Source organism: Haliotis cracherodii, unplaced genomic scaffold, assembly GCF_022045235.1.
Source record: "Haliotis cracherodii isolate W230 unplaced genomic scaffold, xgHalCrac1.p SCAF_11, whole genome shotgun sequence".
Taxonomy (NCBI): domain Eukaryota; kingdom Metazoa; phylum Mollusca; class Gastropoda; order Lepetellida; family Haliotidae; genus Haliotis; species Haliotis cracherodii.
Window position 1 is genome coordinate 41,866,367 of NW_027266266.1, and position 27,300 is coordinate 41,893,666.

General features: G+C 39.8%; 1 protein-coding gene and 1 pseudogene across 1 annotated transcript; both read left to right on the forward strand.

Annotated features, from left to right (window-relative positions):
* The first annotated feature begins 389 nt into the window (after window positions 1–389).
* LOC139456514 (uncharacterized) lies at window positions 390–16,810 on the forward strand. The gene is made up of 4 exons (XM_071238267.1): window positions 390–525; window positions 990–1,076; window positions 1,897–1,983; window positions 13,472–16,810. The coding sequence occupies exons 1-4, from the start codon at window positions 390–392 to the stop codon at window positions 16,792–16,794; spliced, it is 3,633 nt and encodes a 1,210-aa protein (XP_071094368.1). The 3' UTR covers window positions 16,795–16,810.
* A 523-nt stretch (window positions 16,811–17,333) lies between these two features.
* On the forward strand, window positions 17,334–19,776 carry LOC139456515 (putative ankyrin repeat protein RBE_0220; annotated as a pseudogene).
* Window positions 19,777–27,300: the final 7,524 nt, after the last annotated feature.

Below are 27,300 nucleotides of genomic sequence, written 5' to 3' on the forward strand. Positions count from 1 at the left end.
GTGAATATGGTTTTGCGCCACTTTTAGCAACATTCAATCAATATCAGGGCAGGGAACACCAAAATGCTCTTCACACTTTGGAATCGTTTTGTAAGAGGATAACAAAATCCCCGGAGTTAGTGAATGGATTACCCATTGGGCAAAGCTCTCACAAATTAGTCTCATTGCTCCTTTTACACCAAGTAGGGAAACTGTTTAAATAAGGCTCTTATGCCACTTAAATCACACCAGTGAGATATGTACTCATGAAATTAGAAAACAGTTTTAAGCATGTTAATCCGTCAGTCATTTTTCACTTTTATGAATACGTATGTCACTTTGTGAAAATGTGCTATTTTAACACCCAGAACTGAAGTAAGCCAAAGAAGGAAGACTCTCCAGGAGGGAGGATGGAACATCTGATAGACCAAGACCAAATTGATCGGGATGTTGGTCAGCTTCTTACAGAAGTTTTAGACCAAATAGAAAGACGCCCTGAACAGGGTCGACACCCTACTCCAACACCTTCAGCACAATACATCTTTTGTGAGTTCATGTTTACAATGACACAGCAAAAATAGTTCTTGTATTGTATTGCTATGTATCTGTGCATGATAGTAAACTCGACCCGTGAAAAACCGGGTTAGAATAGATCTTCAGCAACCCATGCTTGCTGTAAAAGGCGAATAGGCTTGTCGAAAAAGGCGACTAACGGGATCGGGTGGTCATGCTCGCTGACTTGATTGATGCATGTCATCGTATCCCAATTGCATGGATCGATGCTCATAGTGTCAATAACTGGATTGTCTGGTCCATATAGCTGGAATATTGCTGAGTGCGGCGTTAAACAACAAACAAGATAGTAAACTCAATACTTACAAGTAAGGTTAGTAGGAATATGACTTTCTGAACGTGCAAGTAAATGATATTATTATATTCTTATTTTATCTTATATATCCAACAATGTCAGCTGTGTTTGTAACCGGAAAGGAATGGTTTCTGTGTTCCAGATCAGTGTCCAGTGTCTCAGACTAACATCTCTAATGCTTCCAATGTTTCTGTTGGGGATCTGGCACACAGAGGCTGTCTGTCACAAGGTAAGAACATTGTGTAGTGGGTACTGGCAATAAATACTATTTATCATATAATGGGTAGGTTTCTCGGCAGGATAAAGCCAACGGATAAAAACGATATCCGTTCGGGTCATATGCGGATAGAGATGCAAATATCAAATGTCTGAAGTAAGCCAAAGAAGGAAGACTCTCCGGGAGGGAGGATGGAACCTCTGATAGACCAAGACCAAATTGATCATGATGTTGGTCAGCTTCTTATAGAAGTTTTAGACCAAATAGAAAGACGCCCTGAACAGGGTCGACACCCTACTCCAACAACTTCAGCACAATACAACTTTTGTGAGTTCATATTTACAATGACACAGCAAGTTTGAGAAAAAATAGTTCTTGTATTGTATTGCCATGTATCTGAGCATGATAGTAAACTCGACCCGTGAAGAGCCGGGGTGGAATAGGTCTTCAGCTACCCATGCTTGCTGTAAAAGGCGGCTATGCTTGTCGAAAAAGGCGACTAACGGGATCGGGTGGTCAGGCTTGCTGACTTGGTTGATGCATGTCAGTGTATCCAAATTGCATGGATCGATGCTCATAGCGTCAATAACTGGATTGTATTGTCCAGACTCGATTATTTACAGACCGCCGTCATATAGCTGGAATATTGCTGAGTGCGGCGTTAAACAACAAACAAACAAGATAGTAAACTCAATACTTACAAGTAAGGTTAGTAGGAATATGACTTTCTGAACGTGCAAGTAAATGATATTCTTACATTCTTATTTTATCTTATATATCCAACAATGTCAGCTGTGTTTGTAACCGGGAAAGAATGGTTTCTGTGTTCCAGATCAGTGTCCAGTGTCTCAGTCTACCATCTCTAATGCTTCCAATGTTTCTGTTGGGGATCTGGCACACAGAGGCTGTCTGTCACAAGGTAAGAATATTGTGTAGTGGGTACTGGCAATAAATACTATTTATCATATAATGGGTAGGTTTCTCGGCAGGATAAAGCCAACGGATAAAAACGATATCCGTTCGGGTCATATGCGGATAGAGATGCAAATATCAAAGGTCAAGTAGGGACTACTTTCATTCTTTATAAACAAACATGCCGTCGCCCTCGTCATTCGGCGATCGAGTCAGAATTAACCATCGGGAATCTGGATAAACTACAGGGATAACTGCTATCATTATCAAAAGAACAGTCTAATATACTGAAAATCAGTGTCTAACTGTGACATAGCTAAGGCATTTTATAAGTTTTGGTAACTTTGGAGATATAGATTTTGAAACAATTTTGCGAGGGCACAAGGCCTAGCCAAGCGGGATCAGTAGCCATATCTGTGCTTGTAGACCTCTGCGGCTTGAAACCTTCTCCACAAATTAAAATGGTTGGATTTGGCCGAAATATATTTGAATTGTTACCTTGTTTCGTTTTGTCGCTGTGTGTACATCTGAATACACTTCTTAACGTTATGACAGGACAGACCGACTGTCAACAACGTCTGACCGTGGCCGTGACGTCTCATAGACTAGGGTTAGAGTAGCTTCCCTTTGACAAAGGGCAGTTACTCTAGCGGACAGACGGATGGATTGCCGCGAAAGGCAATTAAAAACAATTGTTGTTTTGCGTATATGTTGCTTCGCCACTGGATAAGAAACAGATTTCATTTGGAACTATATTGGCTACTGTCACTGTCCAACTGACACATCACTTACCCTATGACGTAATAAATATTAATGCGCGCATTCCAGGAAAACTCGCAATGTTTCGGTAATGTTTGTGAGTGACGGAAAGCGATTTTGAATCACAGAATTAAAGAATGACATTATATGATAAAGAGGTTATCACGCTTGTGTGTTTGGGGATGGTAAATATCCTGTATTAGGAATAAACACTATGTATTTAGCTCGCCAAGGCTCGCTAAATACAATGTTTATTCCTAGTGCAGGATATTTACCATCCCCTAACACACTCGCGTGATAACCTCTATGTATTTGTAATATATCATTTTTCTTCTTCTAAAACCAGTTTCTTGTTATCGCAGTGTCATATATTGCATGAACATGTCTTTCCCCAAACTTCTTCAAGTAATACTCGTGTCTGACCCTGTCTTCATCAAGAGTGTTTAAACGCTATCGCATGTTTCCCGGTGTTTTATATCAGTACAGCAAGTCGATTTTCTTTCCTTGATACCTCTTTCATAAGATGGGTTCTAATACTCTTGTTAGTGAGTGAGTTATAATTTTACATCGCATCGGCAATATTGCAGCCATATTACGATGAGAACAAGTTTATTATTATAAGATTCCTGTTGACAAAGGACAGTGAAACAGTAAGGTAAATATCACAGTGTAGACATAAAACAAACCTGAGCCATATTAAAACAAAGAAGTTTTCAGTCAATTATTTAATAGAAAGTAAAACCAGCCTATAGACCACTGGCAACCAAAGCTAGACCACCTAACTGGGGACCATGGGGACTGACAGTGCTTTTGCTTCCTGCATGATTCCCAGCAGGATTTATGCCACCGCTTCCGTCACAAGTGGTTGTACGCAATGTTAACCAATATTAAAAAATCAAAGTACAATCAAGGAATTAAAACACTAGTTGACATCAATCACTTCAATATAGATGGACTCACGTGCCACTGTCAGGGGGAGAATAATTCTATACCACTTTAACCTCCTGATTTGCACCACCTTCATTGATCTCAGTTGACAATTAACATCCCACTATTCTAAAACAATTCGAAATTTATCAAATAACACTATTTCTTTTTAAAAACCGAGAATAAAAGCGGCACTGACATTATATAAAAACGATCCTTTAAATATGTTGAATGATAATAGTTATCCCTTGTGAGAGAAAAAATCACACAGTCAAGCCAAAGGTGCTTGACAGTGATTCCCTCGTCACAAAGGACACAAAACGGAGGATCCTCATGGGTATAGTGACTGTGGCCAATACTACATCGTCGCAATACAACTTCGTCATGTCTCGAATGGCAACAGACCGCCTCCGTGGTCTAGTGGTAGAGCGTCCGCCCGGACAGCAGAAGGTCCAGGGTTCGATCCCCGGCCGCGTCATACCAAAAAGACGTTAAAAGATGGTACTTGTTGTTACCCTGTCTGGCGCTCGGCATTAAGGGTCTAAAACAAGGACTGGTCGGCTCGGAGTCAGTATACTGTGTCTGAGTGGGATATTCATGTTAAACTGCGGCATGGTATCTCAGTGAGCTAGCACTATAAATCGGCATCAGTCCGGACTAGTACAAGCAGCCACACAAACACACACACGTACATGCACGTCGCTATATAAGTGCAATAATCTTGGACGCGACGTTAAACTCCATTTCACCTCACATCACCTCGAATGGCAACCCAAGTAGGTATAACCTACGGTTGGTTTTATAGCATGAAGTTTGTTTATACCTACTTCGGTGTTCCACTTCTTTTGCATTACATCTTTGATGTAGCATCTAAATATTGCCTTGTAGTCACTGTAAGGGGAAAGACGTCGTGTCACTGATTTGTTGAGTGCTGCCTTTGCAGCAGTATCAGCCATAATGTTACCAGCGATTCCAACATGACTGCGCAACCAGCAAAAGGCGATGTCGTATTGGGCAGTGGCGAGAACATTATTCATTTCTAAAATATCGTGTATTAACGGATGATTGGAAGAACAATTATGTATTGGCTGAATGCATGACAAGGAGTCTGAAAAGATGATGAACTGTTGAGATGATTGGTTGTGAATGTTGTCCAATGCTATAAGAACAGCATTGGCGTCAGCTGTAAAAATTGAACTATTACCTGGAATTCTCGAAGACAACATATTAGATCCTATGACAGTGGCACTTGAAACTTTGTCACCATCTTTGGAACCATCAGTTAAAATAGAGCAATGAGAATCATATCTAGGGTAGTAAGTGTTAGGTCTACCTCCCGTTTGGCTAGTTACCAAGGAGATGTAGACAGTAACATAAAGTTTTCTTTTGGGGGATGCATCTAACTCATTCTTGATCTCTTCTGGTCAATTGCTGAAACAACATTGTCACCTGATTAAGTTTACATAAGTGCCTATTCGGTACACAATTAGTTTTTAAACATTCATATCCTGTTATTTAAATTTAGATAGCAAAGCTCATCTTCCCGAGGCAAGTGAGTTAACTGACTATAAAAGTCCAGTTTCCACCCTTGACGAACTAGGCTGGTATTATGGAGTTACATTTTGGTTGGACTAATGAGTCTATGCATAGTCCAATCAAAATCGCGCAACGAAATCGAAATCAGCTTCGTAAAGTGTCATACAGATTTCAGTCGACTGCAGGATTTGCAAAGCATGTGCACCGCTAACTCGTTGTCAACAAATATTTTCTATATCTTTTCATGTTTTTAATCAAGGTGCTCACGTGATTTGATGCATTTCGCGATGTAAGACTCGTTTGATCACAATATAGATCTTGATTATCGATTAGATCGTCTTGACTGGGCCCCACCGTTTTGTTTGAAGCAAATGCAAGTGATACGAGAGGTTGAATCTGATTGGTCAATAGGAGAGGCATAGAAAGGACATAACTCATAATAGCCACTGGTGGCGCTACGATCGAGCCCAGGAATTCCAGCCTAGTCCAGCAAGGGTGGAAACTGGACTTTTAAATTCAGTTAACTCTCTTGCCTCGGGAAGACGGACAAAGCTAGGAGCACTTGTTTTTCCAAACAGTAATCATAATTAAAGAAATCTCTCATGTGAGATGAGAATGTACATGAATGTACATGCAGTTTTCTTTAGGAGATGTATCTAACTCAGCCTTGATCTGTCCTGGTCAATTGCTGTAACAATATTGTCATCTGATTAAGTTAACATAAATGCCTATTCAGTACACATCTAGTTAGATTTTGGCCGCTTACAACGGGATGGTGAGATAGTAGAAAGATCAATATTAACTGCGATAATGTGTGGCTTAATTCTGAACCTATGAGTTGGAACAAGTATTGGTTTTGATCGAAATAATTTGTTATACATGGGATTAAACACACTATCATGTGCTGGATTCGACGGATTTGAGTGTAATTTAGTCACATATTGCAATTCGATGTTGTTTGATAGATGGCTAATCAGCCTCAACACATAAGCTATCGACTGGTGATGTTCTAAAGGCTCCAAGACAAAGTCTCATCTTTTGATAATGTACCAAATCTAATAATTGTTAGTTGCTTTTACAGGCTCCACAATAAATGATGGAGCCATAATCGAGTTTGGAACGGATAAGAAATCAATCTAAATGAAGAAGGGTTGTTGGATCCCCTCCCAATTTTGAATGAGAAACGACTTTCAATAATTTAAGTCAGTTGCCTTCAGACATTTAGTCTTTAGATATGTTATATGTGGTAAAAATGTTAAATGCTTATCAAATATAATACCCAAGAACTTGGCTTTCTTAACAACTTTAAAAGGAAAGCCAGACAAAAATAATTCAGGGTATATATTTGCAGCAAAAATGGATACAGTTTGTCTTGGCTCCAGAGAATTTCTGAATTTTCTGAGTCATAATTGTAGCTGTCTCTCAACAGTGAGCATATTTTTACCACGATAAGATATATTAAAATCATCTACTAAATCACTTAAAATCTTTGAAATACTATTGATATTAATTCTAAATAAAGTACCAGACAAAATGCTTCCTTGTGGGACACCCTGATTCTGATGATTATGGTCAGAAAGGGTTAAACCCACTCGGACTTGATATTGCCTGACAGCTAAAAACTGTGATATAAAATGTGGCAAGCCTCTCAGACCAAAATCGTGTAAATGCTTTAAAATGCCATGCTTCCAGGCAGTGTCGTAAGCTTTCTCAAGATCGAAAAAGACACTGCATGTTTGTTGACAATAGCATTTTTCACAAAGGATTCTAAATGTACTAAATGATCAATAGTACTTCGATTTATTCGGAAACCACATTGAAAATTAGATTATTGGTTTCTAAGAACCAAACTAATCTATTATTTACCATTCGCTCAATGGTTTAACAGAAACACCTGGTCAAAGATATAGGTAATTTGAGGGATCTGTGTGATCCCCACCAGGCTTTGGAATAGGGATTACAATGGCATTATACCACAAAGGAGGAAAATTCCCGGACGTCCATATTGGGAACAAAAATATCTAAAAGGGTTTCGAGACATGATTTAGACAAATGCTTCAGGAGGTGATAGTGAATATTATCAGCATCAGCCGCTGTATCATGAGCTCGCCCAAGGGCAGTATGTAGCTCATGGAAGGAAAATACTTCATTATAGTCTTCCCCGTTGTCAGAGTTAAAAACAATTCTCTTCCTGATGTTTCTAATATTTTCTAATAATTAGATGAGGCCGAATGTTCAGCCAAAGTTTCACCTAGTTTATTGGCAATTTTTGTATTCTTCCGTTAATAACTGACAACCTTCCTTAAGATGGTGAACAGAAGATTTTGATCCTTCGCCTTTGATTTTAGTATCATGTTCCAGATCTTGGACATAGGTGTGTGGGAATTGGTTTTGGAGACAAAGTTCCTCCAGGATTGATGCTTATTTTGTTTATAAGCCCGCCTGGGCTTTTTCACTTGATCTAATTATTGATTTAACTGTAGGAAGTCGGCGGAAGTTCTTTTCTGCTTTCTTCCTACACATCTGTGCCTTCTTGCATTCGTTAGTGAACCACGGTTTGCATTATGAGGATTTGCAGAGGACTTAGGAATTGTTTGATCAGCTATTTCATTGAGTTGATCTGAACATAATTTAATCTGATCTTGAATAATTTTAGAATGGTCAGGGGTTAATTTTTTCAGTACATAATATTTCATGCAATGACCATTTGACCTTTGTAAAATTCCATTTGAATGAGGAGGAATCAGGATTCGGGTTCATAGTTTTAAGAATGGTGGAGAGTGACTGCTTCTGCAGAGGTCATCATAGACCGACCATTCAAACTCGATTTGAATCTGTGAGGGACAGATCAAGTGTTGAGTACGTTCCAGTGGCAGGATGTAAATAAGTGTTTGAGTGAGTGAGTTAGAATTTAACGTCACATTGGCAGTGTTTCAGCCATATAGTGACGAGAACATTAATAATTAATAAATTTAGACGAATAAAAACCTGTCATCGACGGACAGTGTAAATAATAAGTAAGTGTCAAATCTAAAGCGGAATAGGTACCAGGAGCAGGATGCAAGTATGTACTTGTTCCATCATCGAAAATGCACAAGTTGTTATAGTAAATAAAATCTTCAAGGACCTTACCTTTAGGATCAACGACAACACTTCCCCATAATGGGTTATGCCCGTTTAAATCACCCATGATCAAGCATGGCTTAGGGAGCTGGTCATATAAAGATTGAAGATCCGATCACTGAAGCACAGAAGTAGGTGAAATGTACAGAGAACATAGTGTAAAGGTTATGTGCAAAGTCAGTCGGACTGCAATAGCTTGTAGATTGGTATGAAGTGAAACAGGGCTGTGGAACACTCCCTGCTTCACCAAAACAGAAGATCCTCCAGTAGCCCTAACACCTGGAGGAGAAAATGAATTGTAGGAACTGTACCAATGTTGTCAGTCTGTTTGAGATATGTCTCCTGGAGACAGATTGCCGATGGGTTTAAATCTTGTATAAATAAATGTAATTCATTAAAATTGGTCCTAAGACCTCTGCAATTCAACTGAATCAGTGGATTCATAATATTCAAGTTACTGGTGGATCAACAGGAAATCTACGTCTCCCATTTCGAGGCGACTTACTTCTGTTGCGCCCATTAGGATGAGGACAGACATCCATCTCCTCTAAAATTTTATATCTATTAAATTTGAATAGGGTCATGGTGACCCTTCGATACACGATCTGATTGTTTTGAATAGTCAACTTTTTTGTTTGCACTTTTATCAGTGGTTGGTTTTGATGGTGGTTCTGGCACTTGGGCTAATGTTGCCATCCATGCTGTTGACACTGGAGCTGATGTTGATATAACACCTGTTTGGGATGATGAACTGGATAGTACAAAAGAATAGTTTTCTGTCGAGAACCAAGTTATATCTGTCTGGCATTCAACAGACATGACAGATTTGGCAGGGTTGTGTGTCACAGCTGCTGAGTAGGACACAGCTGAGGTTGGAGAAACAGAAACAGAAGCCATGATCCAACGCTTGGCTTTGGGGAAGGTTATATTCCTTTCATGTTTCACTTTCACAATCTGATGTTGTATTTTCAATTTTGGGCATGACTTCGAAGAAGCTACATGGTCACCTGAACAGTTTGTGCAGTGAGTTGTTTTTTTGGTACATTTTGAATTGGTATTGTGGTCATCTTCACCACATTGATGACATATCTTGCGACGGTTGCAAGATTGTGCACCATGCTGGAACTGCTGGCATTTGTAACACCGAAGTGGGTTTGGAATGGATTGATCCACTTCGATGTTAAAATATCATGCTTTGATGTTTTTGGGACGAGTTGGCTTTGAAAAAGTCATGAGGTAAGTATTAGAGTTGAAGACTGCATTATCCCTTTTTTATGTGAAACGTTTCACATGTGTCACTCCCTGATCTCTCAGTTCATCAGCTATTTCAGTTTCCGTCATATCAGAGAGACAATGTTCCCTACCTCTGATAATACCCAGTGAAATCAAAACTGGGGTAGAAACTAAGTGTTTGGCAGCAAGTAAAGTTGTTGATTGTTTTGCAGTTTTGCTCTCAACAATGCCATAAAGTGCCTTTGAAATTGCAAACAGATTTAATTTCAGAGATGTACCATCAGTGGAAACCACTTAAAATCTAGACCAAGTACCTGAAGAACTCTTCAGGATGGTAGTCTCCTCATCCGAGGAATCTTCCAAAGAACGTTTTGTTTTTTTGGTTTGTGCCATTTTGAGGTTGTACATGGATCTCCAACTGGCAGCACCAAGGATACTGGAATGGTATACTCAAGCAGACAAATTAAGTAAAACTTAATATAGTCCACCAGATTGGCCCATGAGCCATCGCCTTCTGGGCATACGACTCAAGGCATCAGAATGATTTGACAATCAGTTTTATTATACAAACAATTGGGCCAAGACCTAAAGTATAAGTGAAATTTGAATTCACATTTTGTGCAGATACAATCAATGTACAGGGCTCGGCATGACCAGCCGATTGATAGGACCGGGCCCATCCCACCACCCGAGTAGGCGAAGTAAGGGTCGAAGTGGTGTATTCGGCAAAGGAACACTATTCCTGGAACCAGTACCCTCAACCACCAGACTCCGGTCCTCCACCGACACAGGGGCGCAACCCACAGCAAAGAGGTTGCCCAATTTTAGTCGCCTTGTACGACAAGTAATGGGTGCTGTGGAAACATTCTGCCCCGGTTCCACACGGGGGAAGAGCTATTAGCATTACCAAGCACTCACCACGGGGAGGTTGCTCTTCATGAGTGCCTATAAGTGTTTGAATCATCATTACAGATACATAAATTATTATCAGAAATGAATTCCTCAAGTTCTTTACCTTTATTGTTTGTGGACACACTTCCTCATAGAGGGTTTTGCCCATTCAGATCACCAACGATGATGCATGGCTTGGGGAGCTAATCATACAGATTTTGAAGATTAGTTTGCCGAAGCATTGTGGAAGGAGGAACATAAAAGGAACACAGAGTAAAGACAATGTTCAAAGTTTAAAAACAGCAACAGCTTGAAGATTTGAAGTGATAGAAACAGGGCTGTGAATCACGCATTGTCTCACCAAGATAGACGATCCTCCAGTTGCTTTGTCACCTGGTGGGGAATATGAATGATGACAGTTATACCGCCTAATATCAATTTTTTCTGTACTTTTAAGGTATGTTTCCTGAAGACATAAAGCAGACGGTTTTATATCCTGTATCAATAGTTGAATGTCATTAAAACTATTTCTAAGTCCTCTGCAATTCCATTGGATTAGGTTATTTGATTGAGTCACTGTGGCTCAATAGGGGACCTCTCACGTGATCGTGAGGAGGAAGTATTTCTACCTCTGTCTTCTGAAGACAGGGTCACCTACATATCTAGAAGTCCAAACAAGTTAATGAGACGTACCTCAGGAGGAGAGGGGCTCCTTTGGTTTTGTTATTTGTTTTCTCTTTTCCTTTCTTTTTTAGAGAGTTGAATTGTTGCTTGTTCTGTACTTGGTTCACGCTGACATGTAGGCTGACTGGCAGGTTGCTTTGCAGACTCATTCGTAGGCTGAATATCAGTGTCATATGATGATGTGGATGCCATTTTAAGGGGTTGATCAAAGTGGACCCAAGTCAGGTCTGTCTGACATGTGATAGAATTGGTTTGAGTGGAACGGGAGACTGCAGCAGAATAAGACTAGGCTGATATAGTTGTAGGAAGCCGTGAAACAACCAGTTTTCATGCATCATGATATGTTAAGTTGATGTTGGGTTTAATTTTAAGTACTTTAGATTGTAAGAACCAAAGATTTTGAAGAGGCCATGTGATGGCCATCACAATTTTAAGGTCCTCGTTGCAGTCTGAGCTGTCATGGCTCCCACTACATCGTTGTCAAATTGGGGACCTATTGCAAGATTTTGATCCACGGCCAAACTTTTGGCATTTGAAGCATCGGAGTGGAGAGGGGACATACACCTCCACTCCAATATTTATGTAACCAGCTTTGATAGATGTAGGAAATGTAGTTCGTGAAAAGGTAAACAAATAGATGTTTGTTTGAACAACATCTCCATCTTGCTTCCTGTTAAAACTTTTTACGGTAGTAACACTTTGTTTTCTGCAACAATCTCTTGCGCTGACATGCAAGACAGACAACGGGTCCAGTCACGCACAGTGCCATGGCAAGAGTTTAGTGTTCTGTGCTCAGACATATATTGGCAAACAATTTGTCAGATAGTAGATTGAGAGATTGCTGTCTCTTTGCACATTCAACCAGGAGTGAACAACTACGTTGACGAGTCACGTTCTTCACCTCTCCACAAATTCCTGAAATGGCTCTTGATATAGCAAATGGATTGAGTTTGATTGGCTGTTTATCAAGGATCTCTACTAGAAATCGAGATCAGGTATCAATATGTTGAGGTACATCATCCGTTTCTGTATCAACTTCAAAATGTCTTCTTTTGGACGTTTGGAACCAGACAATTGTGCGTAGGGACATGGTGAAAGGAAAACACCCACTATCGAGTGTCAACAGGGGCAGTGTTATATTGTGTTGATGTCCAGTATGCAAACACCACTGATACAGGCGTGTTATACTCCAGCAAATATGACATAAATAGCTACATTTGTCTACAAAATTGAATGCCAGGCTGGTTCTGCCCATTACAATAAATACAGACATATGGAATACAGCGGTCAACATTACCAGATTGGCCCACAAGCCATCGCCTTCTGGCATAAGGCGCGAGGCAAGTTGTTTCATAAGTAATTTGTGAGTTATAATATGTTATATATTGGCCAAGACCAAACAATTCATTTGTATAAATCACAAGTGTGCATACATACTTTTATGCACAGGCTTTGGCATGACCAGCCGATTGATAGGATCGGGCCCATCCTACCACCCGTCTAGGTGAAGTAAGGGCCAAAGTGGTGTGTTGGGCATAAGGAACACCCGGTTCCTGGCTCCAGTGCCCTCAACCACCGTCCTCCACCGACACAGGGGCGCAAACCACAGCAAACGGGTTGCCCAATTTAGTCGCCTCTTACGACTAGCAATGGGGTGATGAGCACACATTCTACCCCAGGTCCACATTGGGGAAGAGCGATTAGCACTACCCAGCACTCACCACATGGAGATGGAGGTTGCTCTTCATGAGTGCACTTTATTTGTTCTTGAAATTTCGCTTATACTAAGGCAAACAATAGCACCATGATGTCTTCTCAGAATTTTACCAAAAGATCTCTGTTCACCGCAAAGACATAACAAATCAGAACAAAGTAACTAGTTATTCATTCTGAAGTCTCTTTCAGAAAAAGAAAGATGCAAAACAATGCAAAACGTACGCTTGAAATGTATAGAATAAAAAGATATATGTTCATTTAAAACCTGTCTACTCCCTTTAGTAAGTGAGTCAGTGAAAATTGTAAATATACACTGAATTTAAACATTTATATGAGTTATATCACATGTCAAATATATTAAGGACGTACGCCCATACAAATGTAGACTTGAGAAGTTTACAACTTTTGTGAAACACATGAGCACGAGGATCGTATTGACAAAGTCTCCAAAATAATCAAAGCAAATGTGGGATACTTATGTCCATTTCCCCACATCAGGGAGGTTTAGTTTCAGTTAAAAAATGAGATGACTAGACATGCGCATAGTTTCAGAATACATTACAAATAACTTGATACAAAATGTGAGAAAGAGGATAATTTGATTAATTACGTCACTTTCTTTTCAGAAAGCCTCACAACAAGGATAGACAATCTGAAGAGGGACTTTGTTCACGTTCATGCTCTAGAAGTAGCAGAGGAGCTGCTGAAAAAGAACAGCCATATTGCCATCAACGGAGCTCCAGGGGATGGGAAAACCAGCATTGCTTTAATGCTTTGTGATGCATATCTAAAGAAAAAACACAGTGTATTATTCGTAGAAAACGTTGACCTCTTTGATGTTAACACGATCATCAAAAGGAACAATGACATGCTTGTTGTCTTTGATGACATTTTTGGTTCTGTTGCATTTCCGTCAAGTTTAGAAGCTATTCACAAAGTGTTCAGTGCTTTAGTGGAAGCTCTTCGGACTGTGTCAATGGAGAAGAATCTTAACGACAATAGGTACAATCGGAACAAGAAAGAAGCAAAAGAAGACCAGAAGTCACAACCAGATAAAACTGATTTAGTAAAGACTTTTAAGCTTCGTTTTCTTTTCACGTCCCGAACCTACAACTGGAATGAGGGATGCTCTAGACTGCATCAGTTCAAAGTCAGCCTCTTCAATTCACAAGTTGTCATTGATTTGACAAAAATAGGCCTTACAGAAAAAGAAAAGGTATCCATTCTCACATCCTTCATGGGAGGAAATTCACTGTTCGACATTTCTCAGGAGGATATGAAAGCTATTACACAGATACAAAACAGCATGTTTGGATTCCCACTGACCAGTAGACTGTACGTCGATAACGCAGTCTTCCAAATGAAGACTCGAGACTTTTTCCAGCACCCTGTGACCTACTTGAGAGGCGACCTTGACAACATTGTCCGAAAGCGCAGTAGCAGATCAGCAGCTCTTATTCTTCTCATCCTGTGTGGTGGGAAACTGGACCTTGTTTCCTTTCAACTAGGAATTGGAGGAGCCCACACCGCCCTGTTTCATGCTGTAAAGGAGGTGGTGCCATCGTGTACCTCAACGGACATTGATAACGAAATCAGAAATCTTATTGGGTCCTACTGTAAAGTGGAGAAAGATGTAGCTTCCTTCTCACATCCATCCATCTATGATGCGGCAGCATGTGCCCTTAGTAATCTCAATCCTGTGCTGTTGTTAAAGCATTGTTCTATGAAGTTTTTGTATGAAAGAGTAAGACAGGGTAAGCACGACCAACATCTGCCAACAATCACCGATGATGTCACAAACATGATCTACATCACGTCTCGACTATTCCCAATAGTACTGACCAGGCTGGTGGAAGGCATACAACAAGGATGTTTCAGATGGACACTCACCCATCTTCTATTGAGGGACGCCCGATTTGCCTCCTTACTACATGAACAACTTGCTGATCACTTGCAACACATTGTTACACTGAAGGACGCTGATTCTGGTGAATGTTTCTTTTATTATGTGTCACTTTCAGATAATGATATACTTTTTACCCGTTCATTGGAAGTACTTGGTAGAAGGGAAACTATCCATGTTCTTTCAGTCGAGACTGTGACGTACCTCAATGATGGTTTATTAGCCTGTGTGCGAAGTAATAAGCCCCAACGTCTTGGACAAATTATAGATATGCTTCAGGAAGGTCATATGTTTGATGTCAACTGGAGAAAGGGAGATAGAACCCTGCTGATGTTTGCTGCAGAGTCAGGGCATTTGGATGTGTTCAACGTATTGTTAAACTTGAAAGCAGACGTTTTACTTGCTGACAAGAATGGATATACTTGTCTTCACCACGCTTGTAAATCAGGGAGCAAAGATGTCAGTAAAGCTATTGTAAAGCTTTGTCCTGATTTGATTAATGTATCTGCCGAGGAAGGCCTGACAGCTGCCATGCTGTGTTGTTCGTCAGGTCAGAATGAACTTCTGGAAGAACTTGTGCGACTAGGAGCAAATCTCAGTCTCACCGACAACAAAGGTAGAAACTGTCTTCATTTGGCTTGTGAAAGTGGACCCCTATCTACAGTGAAATATTTGATGTCTCTGAAAACAATTGATATCAACAGTAAAGGAAGTTTTGGGCAGACACCGGTTATGTTGGCAGCAGAGAATGGACAGTTAGATATTTATAATCTTCTTGTATCAAAGGGTGCTGATCTGTCACTTACTGATGGTAACCACAATGATTGTCTGATGTTGGCTTGTATGGGAGGCAGCATACCTGTTGTGAAAAACCTCTTGCCCTTGAAATGGTTTGACATCAACAGGAAAGGAATGCTTAACCAGACCCCAGTTATGTTGGCAGCAGAGAGGGGACATGTTGAGGTTTATTATCTTCTTGTATCTGTGAGGGCGGATCTGTCACTTACTGATGATAACGGCTATGATTGTCTGATGTTGGCTTGTATGGGAAGTAGCATGCCTATAGTGAAACACCTCTTGTCCTTGAAAACATTTGACATCAATGGGAGAGGATGGCGTAACCAGGCCCCAGTTATGTTGGCAGCACAGAGAGGACATGTTGAGGTTTATGATCTTCTTGTATCAGAGGGGGCGGATCTGTCATTTATTGATTTTCACTTACGTGATTGCCTGATGTTGGCATGTGAAGGGGGTGGCATGCCTATTGTGAAACACCTCTTATCCTCGAAAACATTTGACATCAATAGGAGAGGATCGGTTAACCAGACCCCAGTTATGTTGGCAGCACAGAGAGGACATGTTGAGGTATTTAATCTTCTTATATCAAAGGGGGCTGATCTGTCACTTACTGATGTGGACAACAATAATTGTCTGGTGTACGCATGTGTTGGAGGTAGCATGCCTATTGTGAAAGACCTCTTATCCTCGAAAACATTTGACATCAATAGGAGAGGATCGGTTAACCAGACCCCAGTTATGTTTGCAGCAGCAAGAGGAGATGTTGAGGTTTATAATCTTCTTGTATCAGAGGGGGCGGATCTGTCACTCATTGATGATATCAACAAGGATTGTCTGATCTTGGCATGTGAGAGAGGGAGCATGCCTATTGTAAAACATCTATTATCCTTGAAAACAGTAGACATCAATAGGAGAGGGTGGATTAACCAGACACCAGTTATGGTGGCAGCAGAGAGAGGACATTTTGCTGTTTATAATCTTCTTGTATCAGAGGGGGCTGATCTGTCACTTTCTGATATGCACAACAAAAATTGTCTGATGTTGGCTTGTGAAGGAGGTAGCCTCCCAATTGTTAAACATCTCTTATCCTTAAAAAAATTTGACATCAATAGGAGAGGATCGGATGACCGGACACCAGTTATGTTGGCAGCATTGAGAGGACATGTTGATGTGTATAATCTTCTTGTATCAGAGGGGGCCGTCTGTGACTTTCTGCATCACTTATCCCCATTTGGCAACTCTGCATAACTGTAGAGAAGAAAATGTATTGTCTATAGTAATTACTGTGTAATTAGCAAGCTGCCATCTTCAATACATATATGCTACAGAGGCCCGTTACATACAGTCTCACATTAAGAATCAGTATGGATAGAAAATATTGATAACTAGCTTGATCTCCGACTGCCCACTGTTCTCTTGTGCACACGCAGGAGCTCCACGAGATTGGCTCATCTCTTAATAATCTACAGTAATGATTGAGTCATCCTAATTGTCTCACTGTCCAGCCTCGTTTGAGACAAGGAAAACCACAACCGAGATGTGGGGATAACTCTCCAGACAAATACGGTCTCAAGATGATTGTCTTAGAAGATAATGATAATAAAAGCACCAAAACCCTTTCCATATTCAATAGTTAAAAGCAGAGTCGATTGCACGATTCCGACTATATCAAGAGCTTGTGTAAATGAATCACTCTCAAATAGTAATGATACCAGGTGTTCGCGAAAAGGCGAGTATAAACTGCTCCACCGTTGGAACCTGTCACAAACGCATAACAACACACGTCAACACGAGAACAGATGGTACAAGTCAAGTTCTTCAGGAAGTTGTCCCTTACTGATCCGCTCACTGGTGATTACAAACATGATTGTCTGATGCTTGCTTGTATGGGAGGTAGCATGCCTTTTGTGAAACATCTCCTGTCCTTGAAAACATTTGACATCAATGCGAGACAATGGTGCAACAAGACACCAGTTATGTTGGCAGCTCGGAGAGGACATGTTGATGTTTATAATCTTCTTGTATCAGAGGGTGCTGATCTGTCACTAACTGATTTGATGAACAAACATTGTCTGATGTTGGCATGTGAGGGAGATAGCATGTCTATTGTGAAACTCCTCTTATCCTTTACAACATTTGAAATCAATAGGAGAGGATAGTTAAACCAGACACCAGTAATGTTGGCAGCAAAGAGAGGACAGATTGATTTTTTAAATCTTCTTATATAAGAGGGTGCTGATCTTTCCCTTAATGATGATAACAACGATGACTGTTTGTTGTTGGCATGTGAAGGAGGTAGCATGCATATTGTGAAAAACCTCTTATCCTTGAAAACATTTGACAATAAAAGAGGAACGTTTAACTTGAGACCAGTTATGTTGGCAGCAGCGAAACAACATGTTGATGTTTATAATTTTCTTCTATCTGAGGGGTCAGATCTGTCATTTACTGATTTCTTCATTGATAGGCATTTAGAAGTTGGAGTACTAAGTAAGGAAAAGAATTTATGGATGAACAACCTATTACAATTAAGAGAGACGTTTCGGTGTAGGTTCTAACACCGTTATCAAGCAAGTGATACACAGAGTGACTGACTGATATAGAAGATTTAACGTGCGCTTTCCGACTGCAGCGTATTTCGCACACGGGCCTGGCCCGACCATTTAGTGTATTCCGAGAAGGGTGAAAGTGGTGTGTGCAACCCAAGAGCGGTCTTTTAGGGGTTGCTTATATTGATTTTTTGAAATTTTTAAATTTGGAATAAATGCCGAGGTGGGTGGAGGAGGGAACTAAGGGAGCCGGGTGAGGTGGGTGTTTGTATGTTTATTGGATCTTGGATTGGTAGATTAATTAATTTTTAGATGCGCTTAATTAGGTCTTTTTTGATTAGGAATACGCCTAGGGCCTTGAAGTTTTCTAGTTTATTTTGAGGGTTTAGTATTTCATCTGGAGTAGGAACCTTATTTAGATTGAGGGTGGTTTGTAGTGTGGTTCTGTGTGTTTGATAGTGGGTGCAGTGGATGAGTGCGTGTTCTGTGGTTTCGGGTTGTTTGCAGTGGGGGCAGTTGCCTGTGGTGTGTCTTTTAAGTTGTTTTAGGTGGTTATTTAGGTTCGTGTATCCTGTTTGGAGTTTTGTAATTAATCTGTCAATTTGTTTAGAGGGGTGTAGGATTTTAGGTTTGGCTAATGGTTTTCTGAGCACTTTTTTGATTTGGCTATTTGAGTTTTGATATTGATTATGCCATTTTGTGGTTATTTTTCGTTTGTTTACACTTTTAATTTCTGATTTTGAGATGGGTAGGTTTAGGCTTATTTCTGGTATTTTGAGAGATAATTTAGCTGCTTTATCGGCGCTTTCGTTGCCGTAAATTCCTACGTGGGCGGGGATCCAGAAGAAGGTTATTTGTTTGCCTGCTTTTGTTAGGTCGTTGGAGCTTTTAAGTATTTGGTTTATTAATTTAGGTCGTTTTTTGGTATTTTTGTTTTGGAGGGCTTGTAGTCCACTAAGGGAGTCAGTGAGAATTAGGATTTTTTGTTTGTTTTTAGATTGTTGGTTATGCAGGGCTGAGGCCATGCCCATAAGTTCAGCCGTGAATATAGATTGGTTGTTAGGGAGTCGGTAAGATTGTGTGGATATAACTGGTTGTGTGGTATGGACTCCGGAGCCTGTGTGGTTGGAGATCGGGTCTGAAGATCCGTCAGTGTATATGTGACACCAATTTGGCCAATTTTCGTGTATGTATGCAAGTGTGGTGGTTTTAGCTATGTTTGGGTCGGTTTGTTTATTTATTTGGTTAGCTAGCATTGTGTCTATTTGGGGTATTTTGAGTTTAGGGGTGAAGATATTTGATTTTTTGCAGTTTTGTTTAAGATTTTGAGTTTGGTGTTCATTGAGGTAGTTAGTTATTCTTTGGGATATTGGGGTGAGTAAGGGGTGTTTGCGAGCTAGAGCTTGGTTTCTTGGGCTAATGTTTTGGTTAATTAGGTTTTGGATGAGAGGGTTTGTTTGGGACACGGCCCAGAAATTAAGGCTTAGATGTTCCCTGCGTAGATTTAGTGGCATTTCTCCTGTAAGGGCCTGAAGTGAGGTGTAGGAGGTGCCATGTTGGGTGCGTGTAATGAGTTTGAGAGCCTGATATTGTATTGAGTCAAGTTTTTTAGAAAGAGAGTTGTTTAGGGTATTGTATATGGCACAGCCGTAGTCTAGTTTTGATCTAATTAGTGTTGTATATAGTGAGAGGAGGGTATCTTTGGAGGCTCCCCAGTTAGAGCCGGTGAGACATCTTAATGTGTTAAGGTCTTTGCTGCATCTAGTTTTAAGGTTTTGGACGTGAGCCTCCCAGGTGAGGTGTTGATCGAAAATAAGTCCTAAGAATTTGGTTTGTTTTTGGAGTGTGGTTGGCAAGTATATATACAAGTAGGAGGCAATGTTTATAGTGTAGAGTAGATATTGTTATACTGAAGTAGAGAAGCCTGTTATGTATACACAAGGGTAGTGATGACAATCAATGGTGAAGTCAGTAACATAAATAAAGGATGAAGCCAGTAATATAAACAACGGGATTGGGGTCTTTGATGAGTTGATGGTACGTTGGGGGTATGTAATAGCCTTGGTAACGGTTGATTGACGGCTGGAATCTTTTGATGTTGATGGCTTCTTGTAGTTTCCTGATCTTTAAGTCTTTGAGGTTGGTGGTGAGGGCTGTGACTCTCTCCAAATGAATGCTGTGGCTTGGGTTGTCACGGATGTGGTCTGATAGAGCTGATTTAGAGTCATATTTGGAGACTGAGCTTTGATGTTCTTTTATTCGGGTTTTTGCGGGGCCTAGATGTTTCTCCCATGTAAGCTGTCCACATTTGGAAAATTGTGAGAGTTGCGTTTGGATGCAGAGCAGTGCAGACGTGTTTTCCTTGCTCTTGCGATTGAGAAGTTACGTGACGTAACTTGGCTAAATGGTGCAGCAAACTGGTCATATCTCTTTAATGTAGACAAATCGCCCTGATTATCACATCTCTAACATCCCAAGGATTTACTCAACAACTGACTACCCCACCAATAACACTAGGAAATACACAGGACATGGACTAATCAAGCCAGCTGAAGATATTGGGATCTCAGAGTCAGGGCAGTGTTGATTCGAATAGTACTAGCAGGGTCAAGACATCGTTTGATCGAATGCATCACCTGACTGGCATGGTACACTATGTACAGCAGAAAGTGCAGCGAATAACAGCATTGATGATAAACCTACAATGATTGATGGTAAACTGACCTCGCTTGAAAATAACCTGCAGCAGACCATCACAAGGGTAAACTTGAGTCTTGTGTCCAGAATTGTGTCTCAGCAAGCCTAGAACTTAAATCTGAAAGCACTAAAGAACGAAAGCGGCTGACAGAGCATATATCGTCGTAATGTGCTAGAATCAGTAGTTGTTTTGCATTAAGTGTTTAAGAGGTCACCTTCTGCCTGAGCCATTTCGGCTGACCTGTCCCTCTTTGGGACTCCTGTGTGTGAGTAGGGTACACATATCTATGTGAGTTTGGTATTCACATAATTTCTGTTTTTGTGTTGATTGACTTCTATTTTCTTATATTGATATGATTTCATTTTTATCCTTGGCTGCTCTGTTAATATACGTTAGAGGAGCTGTTAATCTCTCGGAAATAGAGTTAGTTTGGTCTTCGCTATTGCATCTCTTGGCTTTGGGAGATCTGTGACAGATAGCGGATCTAACTGCAATTCTTGTTTTAACCTAGCCCGGGCTGGGGCATGATCTTGACATTCTAGTAACACGTGATCAATGGTTTCAGCCTGGTTGCAAGATGAACAAACCTTGTCACAGTGCTTTTTGTGACCGAGTCTGAGGCGTGACATAGCAATTTCAATTTTCCTTTCATTTGAGTATTTGTTTGGCTTTTGTTGGACCTTGGGTTGAATTTTGTATAGCCATCTGCCGATCTTACTTGCGTCCCATTGGGCTTGCCATCTCTCTGCCATGGAGGCTTTGATTTTACTTTTTATCTCTAGTTTACTAAAGAGAATAGGCTGTATATCCGCTTTGTCTAGAGCTAGCTTCGCCATTGAGCCTGCTTTTTCATTTCCATGAATATCTATGTGAGAGGGTATCCAACACAGCTCCACCTGTTGCCCTTGGTCCGATAGTTTCGTATATTCGTATATAATATTGTTGACTGTGTTTGGCCTGGGGTTTGAGTTTCTGCCACTGATGGCTTGAAGTCCACTTAGTGAGTCTGATAGGACGACTGCCTTGGCTTCCGGAAGTTCCAGTATGAGTGCATGATGAATTGCCTCCAATTCAGCCGTGAATACTGACTGACCATCAGGCAAGCGAACTGAATGTGCTTGGGGTTTGGAGCTGTGGATATGGATCCCATAACCAACACTGTTGTTGATAGGATTCTTGGATCCATCAGTGTATATATGGGCCTAGCTGTCCCAGGTAGTTTGGATTTTAGTGATAGCTACTGATCGTTGTAGGATTGGGTTTTCTTTTTTAGTGACTTCTGATGTTAAAGCAGTGTCAACGTTGGGAGTTTTTAAAGTCCAGGGAGGGTGTAACCCTTTGTAGTGACTTTCTGGAGGCTGAATGTCATCACAATTGTGACTTCGAATGAGTTCACATACTAATATCCCAGATGGCTTTAGCGAGGGATTTTTAGAGCTGGGGCTTCATCTCGAGTGTTTTTGTCTCACAACCAAAGTCAATTTTTGACCTGATAAGAGATTTGTAGAGGTCCAGCTGAGTGTCCCTCGATGTGCCCCAAGATGTGCCTGAAATTGCCCGTAATACGTTCAGGTCTTTTTGACATCTGTTTTTCCACATATTCTATATGTTTGCGCCAAGTGAGGTGTTGATCAAGGATCACCCCAAGAAATATTGCAGATTTTTCGAATTTGATAGGTTTGCCTTTTATGGAGACACGGGGTATCATAGCATCTTTCCGTTTGAATAGAACTCCAACAGTTTTTTTCACTTGAAATGGAAGAATCGGTAGGGATGTGGATGATATATCTTACGATGTAGACTCCCTGTACCAGCAACAGGGGGATATGAAAGAGGCTGAAGTGGATCTCAAAGTGAGATTAATGATTCCTATTTCATGGAATACCAGAAATGATTGGCGAAGAGCCGAAAGATATGAAAACAAGACCCCGTGTGACAGTAGATAAGTTCTCTAACTCTGATGAGAGATGGAACGTTCTAACCAGTGCGAAGAACCTAAAGGACACAAAGCTTGGTGTTAGTGAACAGTTCCCACCTGAAATTGTTAAACGGCGACGAGAGCTTCTCCCTTTGCTGGAAGAGGCTAAAAGCAGAGGACTTAAGGCAAGTCTAACTGTTGATAGACTGTTTATTAACAATAGAAGGTGTTTCCCTGGTGAGAATCCGTTCGTATGTCAATGTTCTTGAACATTCCCGAGATAAACAACCAAGCAAGATGCGACAAATCGAAGACAAAATCGTGACATAACACATATCTAGGCATACAATGAACGTAGGCCTAACACTGTAAATGCATATGACAATGTAAATATTTCGCTAAATGTTTTGAGGGAAGACCATTGTGATGTGTATGTTACAAATAACAATAATGTGTCACCCATCAACAAAAAAGTATGTGAATCTTATTGTGACGATATTCGTGTACATGCACATGATATACCAACAGAGCAACCTGTGTATGAGCCCTCGCCAACAGGCACTTTCATATCACGTAACAGTGAGGGTTTCCATTTTAAACTGATTTACTTAAATGTGTGTGGTTTGAAATCGAGATTACTTATTCCTGAATTTACGAATTTGATTACAAACTATGAAATGTTATGCTTTTTTGAAACAAAACTAGATAAATTTGATTGTATTGACATTCCTGAATATGCAGTGTTTTATAAACCTAAATTACAAGTGCTGGCAAAATAATCAGGCTGTGTAGCCGTTGCTATGAAGCATGAATATGTACAGCATTTCCAAAGAATAGCCGATTCCTCGGAATATGCTATATGGTTTCTCGCTTCCCATGAAATATTAAATGTACCATGTAATGAAGACATATATATATATATTGGTATCTCATATATCCCACCAGAGGGTTCGCCATATTACTCTAACGAAACATTTCCAAAACTACATAATGAAATCTCGTGTAAATTATCAGTAGATTGCGACAATTGTATTTTTATATTTGGTGACTTCAATGCAAGGACACATACTTTGTCAGATTTTATTACAACTAACTCAAGCTGTATCAACGAAGATATATTCCCCAACGATTTTGTTGACTATATGAATGATGTTGAAATATTAAAATATGCTAATGTATTGTTAGAAAGATCAAGTCAGGATGTAAGGATGCCAACCTCACATGGTTATAAGCTAGTTGATTTATGTAAAAACAATAATATATACATTGTCAATGGCCGAGTCGGACATGGCAAAGACGTTGGCAAAGTTACATGTAAAGGAGTAAGCTTGCTTGATTATGCTGTAGCGAGCGCTAATGTTTTCCCAACAATAGAAGATTTCGAGGTCCTAGATTTGGAACCCTTGTTCTCAGATATCCACTCACCTATCACTGTAACACTAACAAAAAACTTGGATAAGCCTGTTACACCCCAAACGTTGAGGCCAGAGAACGACACAAGCCCCCGCCTTAGAAAATGGAATAGGACTCTTGCTTCTGAATATGTCGACTCTATTGACAAGGAGGTTATACAATCCATTGAATCTGAGCTACTTTGTGCTGATTATTGTAAGCTAACTGATGTTATAACAAACGTGAATGACAAAATAAGTGACGTGCTTCTTCGTACTGCTGGCAAAGTGTTCGGATTTGTTAAAAAGAGTAAGAGAAAATCAACACCCCACAAGCGCAAATTTGGTTTGGTAAGCAAGGTCAAATCGCCCGTGGAAAATACTTTGAGGCCAAGAGATATTTCAAACGTAGTCAAACATTCCAAAATAAACAACGACTAGTTAATGCAAGTAAAAGTTAGAAAAACTGCATTCATAAATTTTCAAATATGCATTTTAAAAAACTTCAAGACAAAGTTTATAATGTTGATAGAAATGACCCCCGTTCATTTTGGAAACTTCTTAAGCAAAGGCAGTCTGGCGATGAAAACCTACCAGATAGTGAAGCATTATTCAGCTTTTTTAAATCTTTAAATGAAGTTTTGGCAGATGACGACTTTGATATTGATAATCTACATAAAGTAAACATGGACGAAAGCACAATACTTAATGCAGCTATAACAAGAGGTGAAATTTTAAACTGTGTGCAGAATTTAAAAAATAACAAAGCTGCTGGTCTTGATAATAAAATTAACGAATACATTTAGATGTCTTTATAGATATTTATATCAAACTTTTTAACATGGTTCTTGATACTGGTACATTTCCAGAAAACTGGTGAGTAGGTGTTATCAAACCCATTTTTAAGGGTAAAGGTGACCCATAAAACCCCGAAAATTTCAGACCTATCACCCTGCTAAGCTGTATTGGTAAGCCTTTCACAGCAGTTTTAAATAACCGTTTACAAACATTCATCGAAACGAACTCCATATTGTCGGAAGCTCAGGCAGGTTTCAGAAGGGTTATTCTACCAGTGATCACATCTTTGCTCTCTATAACCTCATGGAATTATTAAAAGGTAGGAAAAGGAAAAGTATTTTGTGCATTTGTAGATTTTAAGAAAGCATTTGACACAGTTTGGCTATCAGGACTTTGGCAAAATCTATTACAAAATAACATATCTGGAAACTGTTTTAACGTTATATATAATATGTACCAGAATATTAAGTTATGTGTTTCCTGTTATGGTAATTTAACAAGTTTCTTTTCATGTAAATCTGGAGTAAGACATGGAGAAAACCTGTCGCCTGTCTTGTTTGCAACGTTTGCAAAATAGTCTTCAAAAGGCACAATGTATAGTATCATAGACAATGAGTGCCTAAATTTTGAATATTATTTAAACGTACTGCAGGAAAACGCGTGGCGAGTCTTACTTAAGTTTAGAACTTTTATCATAGTCTACCAATTGAAACTGGGAGATGGGGGAAAATACCTTTAACCGAAAGGAAATGCCAACTTTGCACATTATCTGACATAGGTGATGAATTTCATTATTTGTTTATTTGTCCATCTTTAGAAAAGGAAAGAAAACATTTTTTACACAGATTCTACTACATTAAACCCCATAAGCTTAAAATGAATTTACTCTTCAATAATTGAGAAACTGTCAAAATTCTGTAAAATCATCATGTCATTGTTTAAACTAAACCTATCAAGTAACTCTCCCTCTTTTTGAATTGCACATATATTGCTACCATAGTAAATCTGTATAAATATGCATGCATGCCAAGATGTTTTTGTATATATTCTATATTTATATGCATATGTAATATGTTGTTGAAATAATGATGTACTTCTGATGCCGCTGATAGCGCCCTGAGCGTAAATAAAGTTCAGTTCAGTTCACGGGATGTGGTACACTGCTCCTGATGGTTCTAGCTTGTGGATGGTGGTTTCCACGTGGCTTTAATTGTGTTCTGAATGGTATGACTTCTCTTGAAAACTACATCAATGTTGGTCTGTTTCTTTAAGAGTCTCTGGATTTTTTAGGTAACTGTTCCAGAGTAGGAGAGACTGATCACACAGGGTGCAGACTGTTGACGTGGGGATTTCTGAGATTTCTTGGTGATGTAAATTTGATCAAAAATCTCTATTTGAAATCTTGATAGAAAGAGCTCGTTTGTACCTGACCAAAGGGGTGGAGCTGTAGGAATAGTGCTCGACAAAAAGTAAAGTTGACTATTGGAAAGTTGAAGTCTGCCCTCTTTTCATACAGTCTTGCGGAGAGTCTTTTATCACTCTGAACCTTTAAAGATCTAAATAAAAGGGACAAAACAGATGAAGCGGTCTCACTGGTCGCCTTTATTTCTAGTTCAGGTGCCAAAATCAGGTAGAGGCTGAACATGGACGATTGCCGCACAAAATTCCTGCAGCGCCTACTGGTTAAAATAAGCGTACAAATGCGCATCAACATCATAACTTCTTTTTCTGACAATGATTAAGCACATGCAGTTCTACTTTATTGAGATAATGTCATGTTCAATCATAAAGTGTATCCTCCCGATTTTACAATCATGACAATGAATAAATGTATAGTTTGATTTTCTTTAAATATCCAAAATTTTGGCTGTATGTACAAGCGAGGGCACGTTCGTCTGGCTGCACTGGTGTATCATCATACTCTGACATCGTGAATAAACATTCTTGATTTACAGGCCGCTGTTATTATTGTGTTTTATATTACCTTCAGATTTATAACGGCTTGAAGCAATTTTAATGATACAATGTATTTATTACACATGTTTAATAAAGGTACATGGTTGAAACTTACCTGTTCTTTAATTCTGTTGGTGGATTTGACGCTTGCTTGGCAACAGTCCATGACCCACTGTGCCATTGCTGCCTGCTGTCCAGCACGACGTCAATACAACTGTTGTCATGTGGCCTTGACCCGGAAATAGACTGTCGGTGAGCTAATTGTTGACAAGAATGATATCATAATTTGAATGGTTATTTTATTAACACACATTAAACACATTTCCTCACACCTTCCTCCAATCCTTCCTTCATTCATTCATATATTTACTCAAATCATAGATCACGTTTTCTTTAGCCTTCACTAGTTTTGAGTAGAGGTGCATTGTAAAAGTGGTAATATCA

Bases quoted from the DNA above. Each gene is read 5' to 3' on its own strand.
- LOC139456514 (XM_071238267.1), top strand. From the start codon at position 390: ATGGAACATCTGATAGACCAAGACCAAATTGATCGGGATGTTGGTCAG. The intron at 526-989 runs GTGAGTTCATGT...TCTGTGTTCCAG, and splicing joins TTCAGCACAATACATCTTTT to ATCAGTGTCCAGTGTCTCAG. The intron at 1,077-1,896 runs GTAAGAACATTG...TCTGTGTTCCAG, and splicing joins CAGAGGCTGTCTGTCACAAG to ATCAGTGTCCAGTGTCTCAG.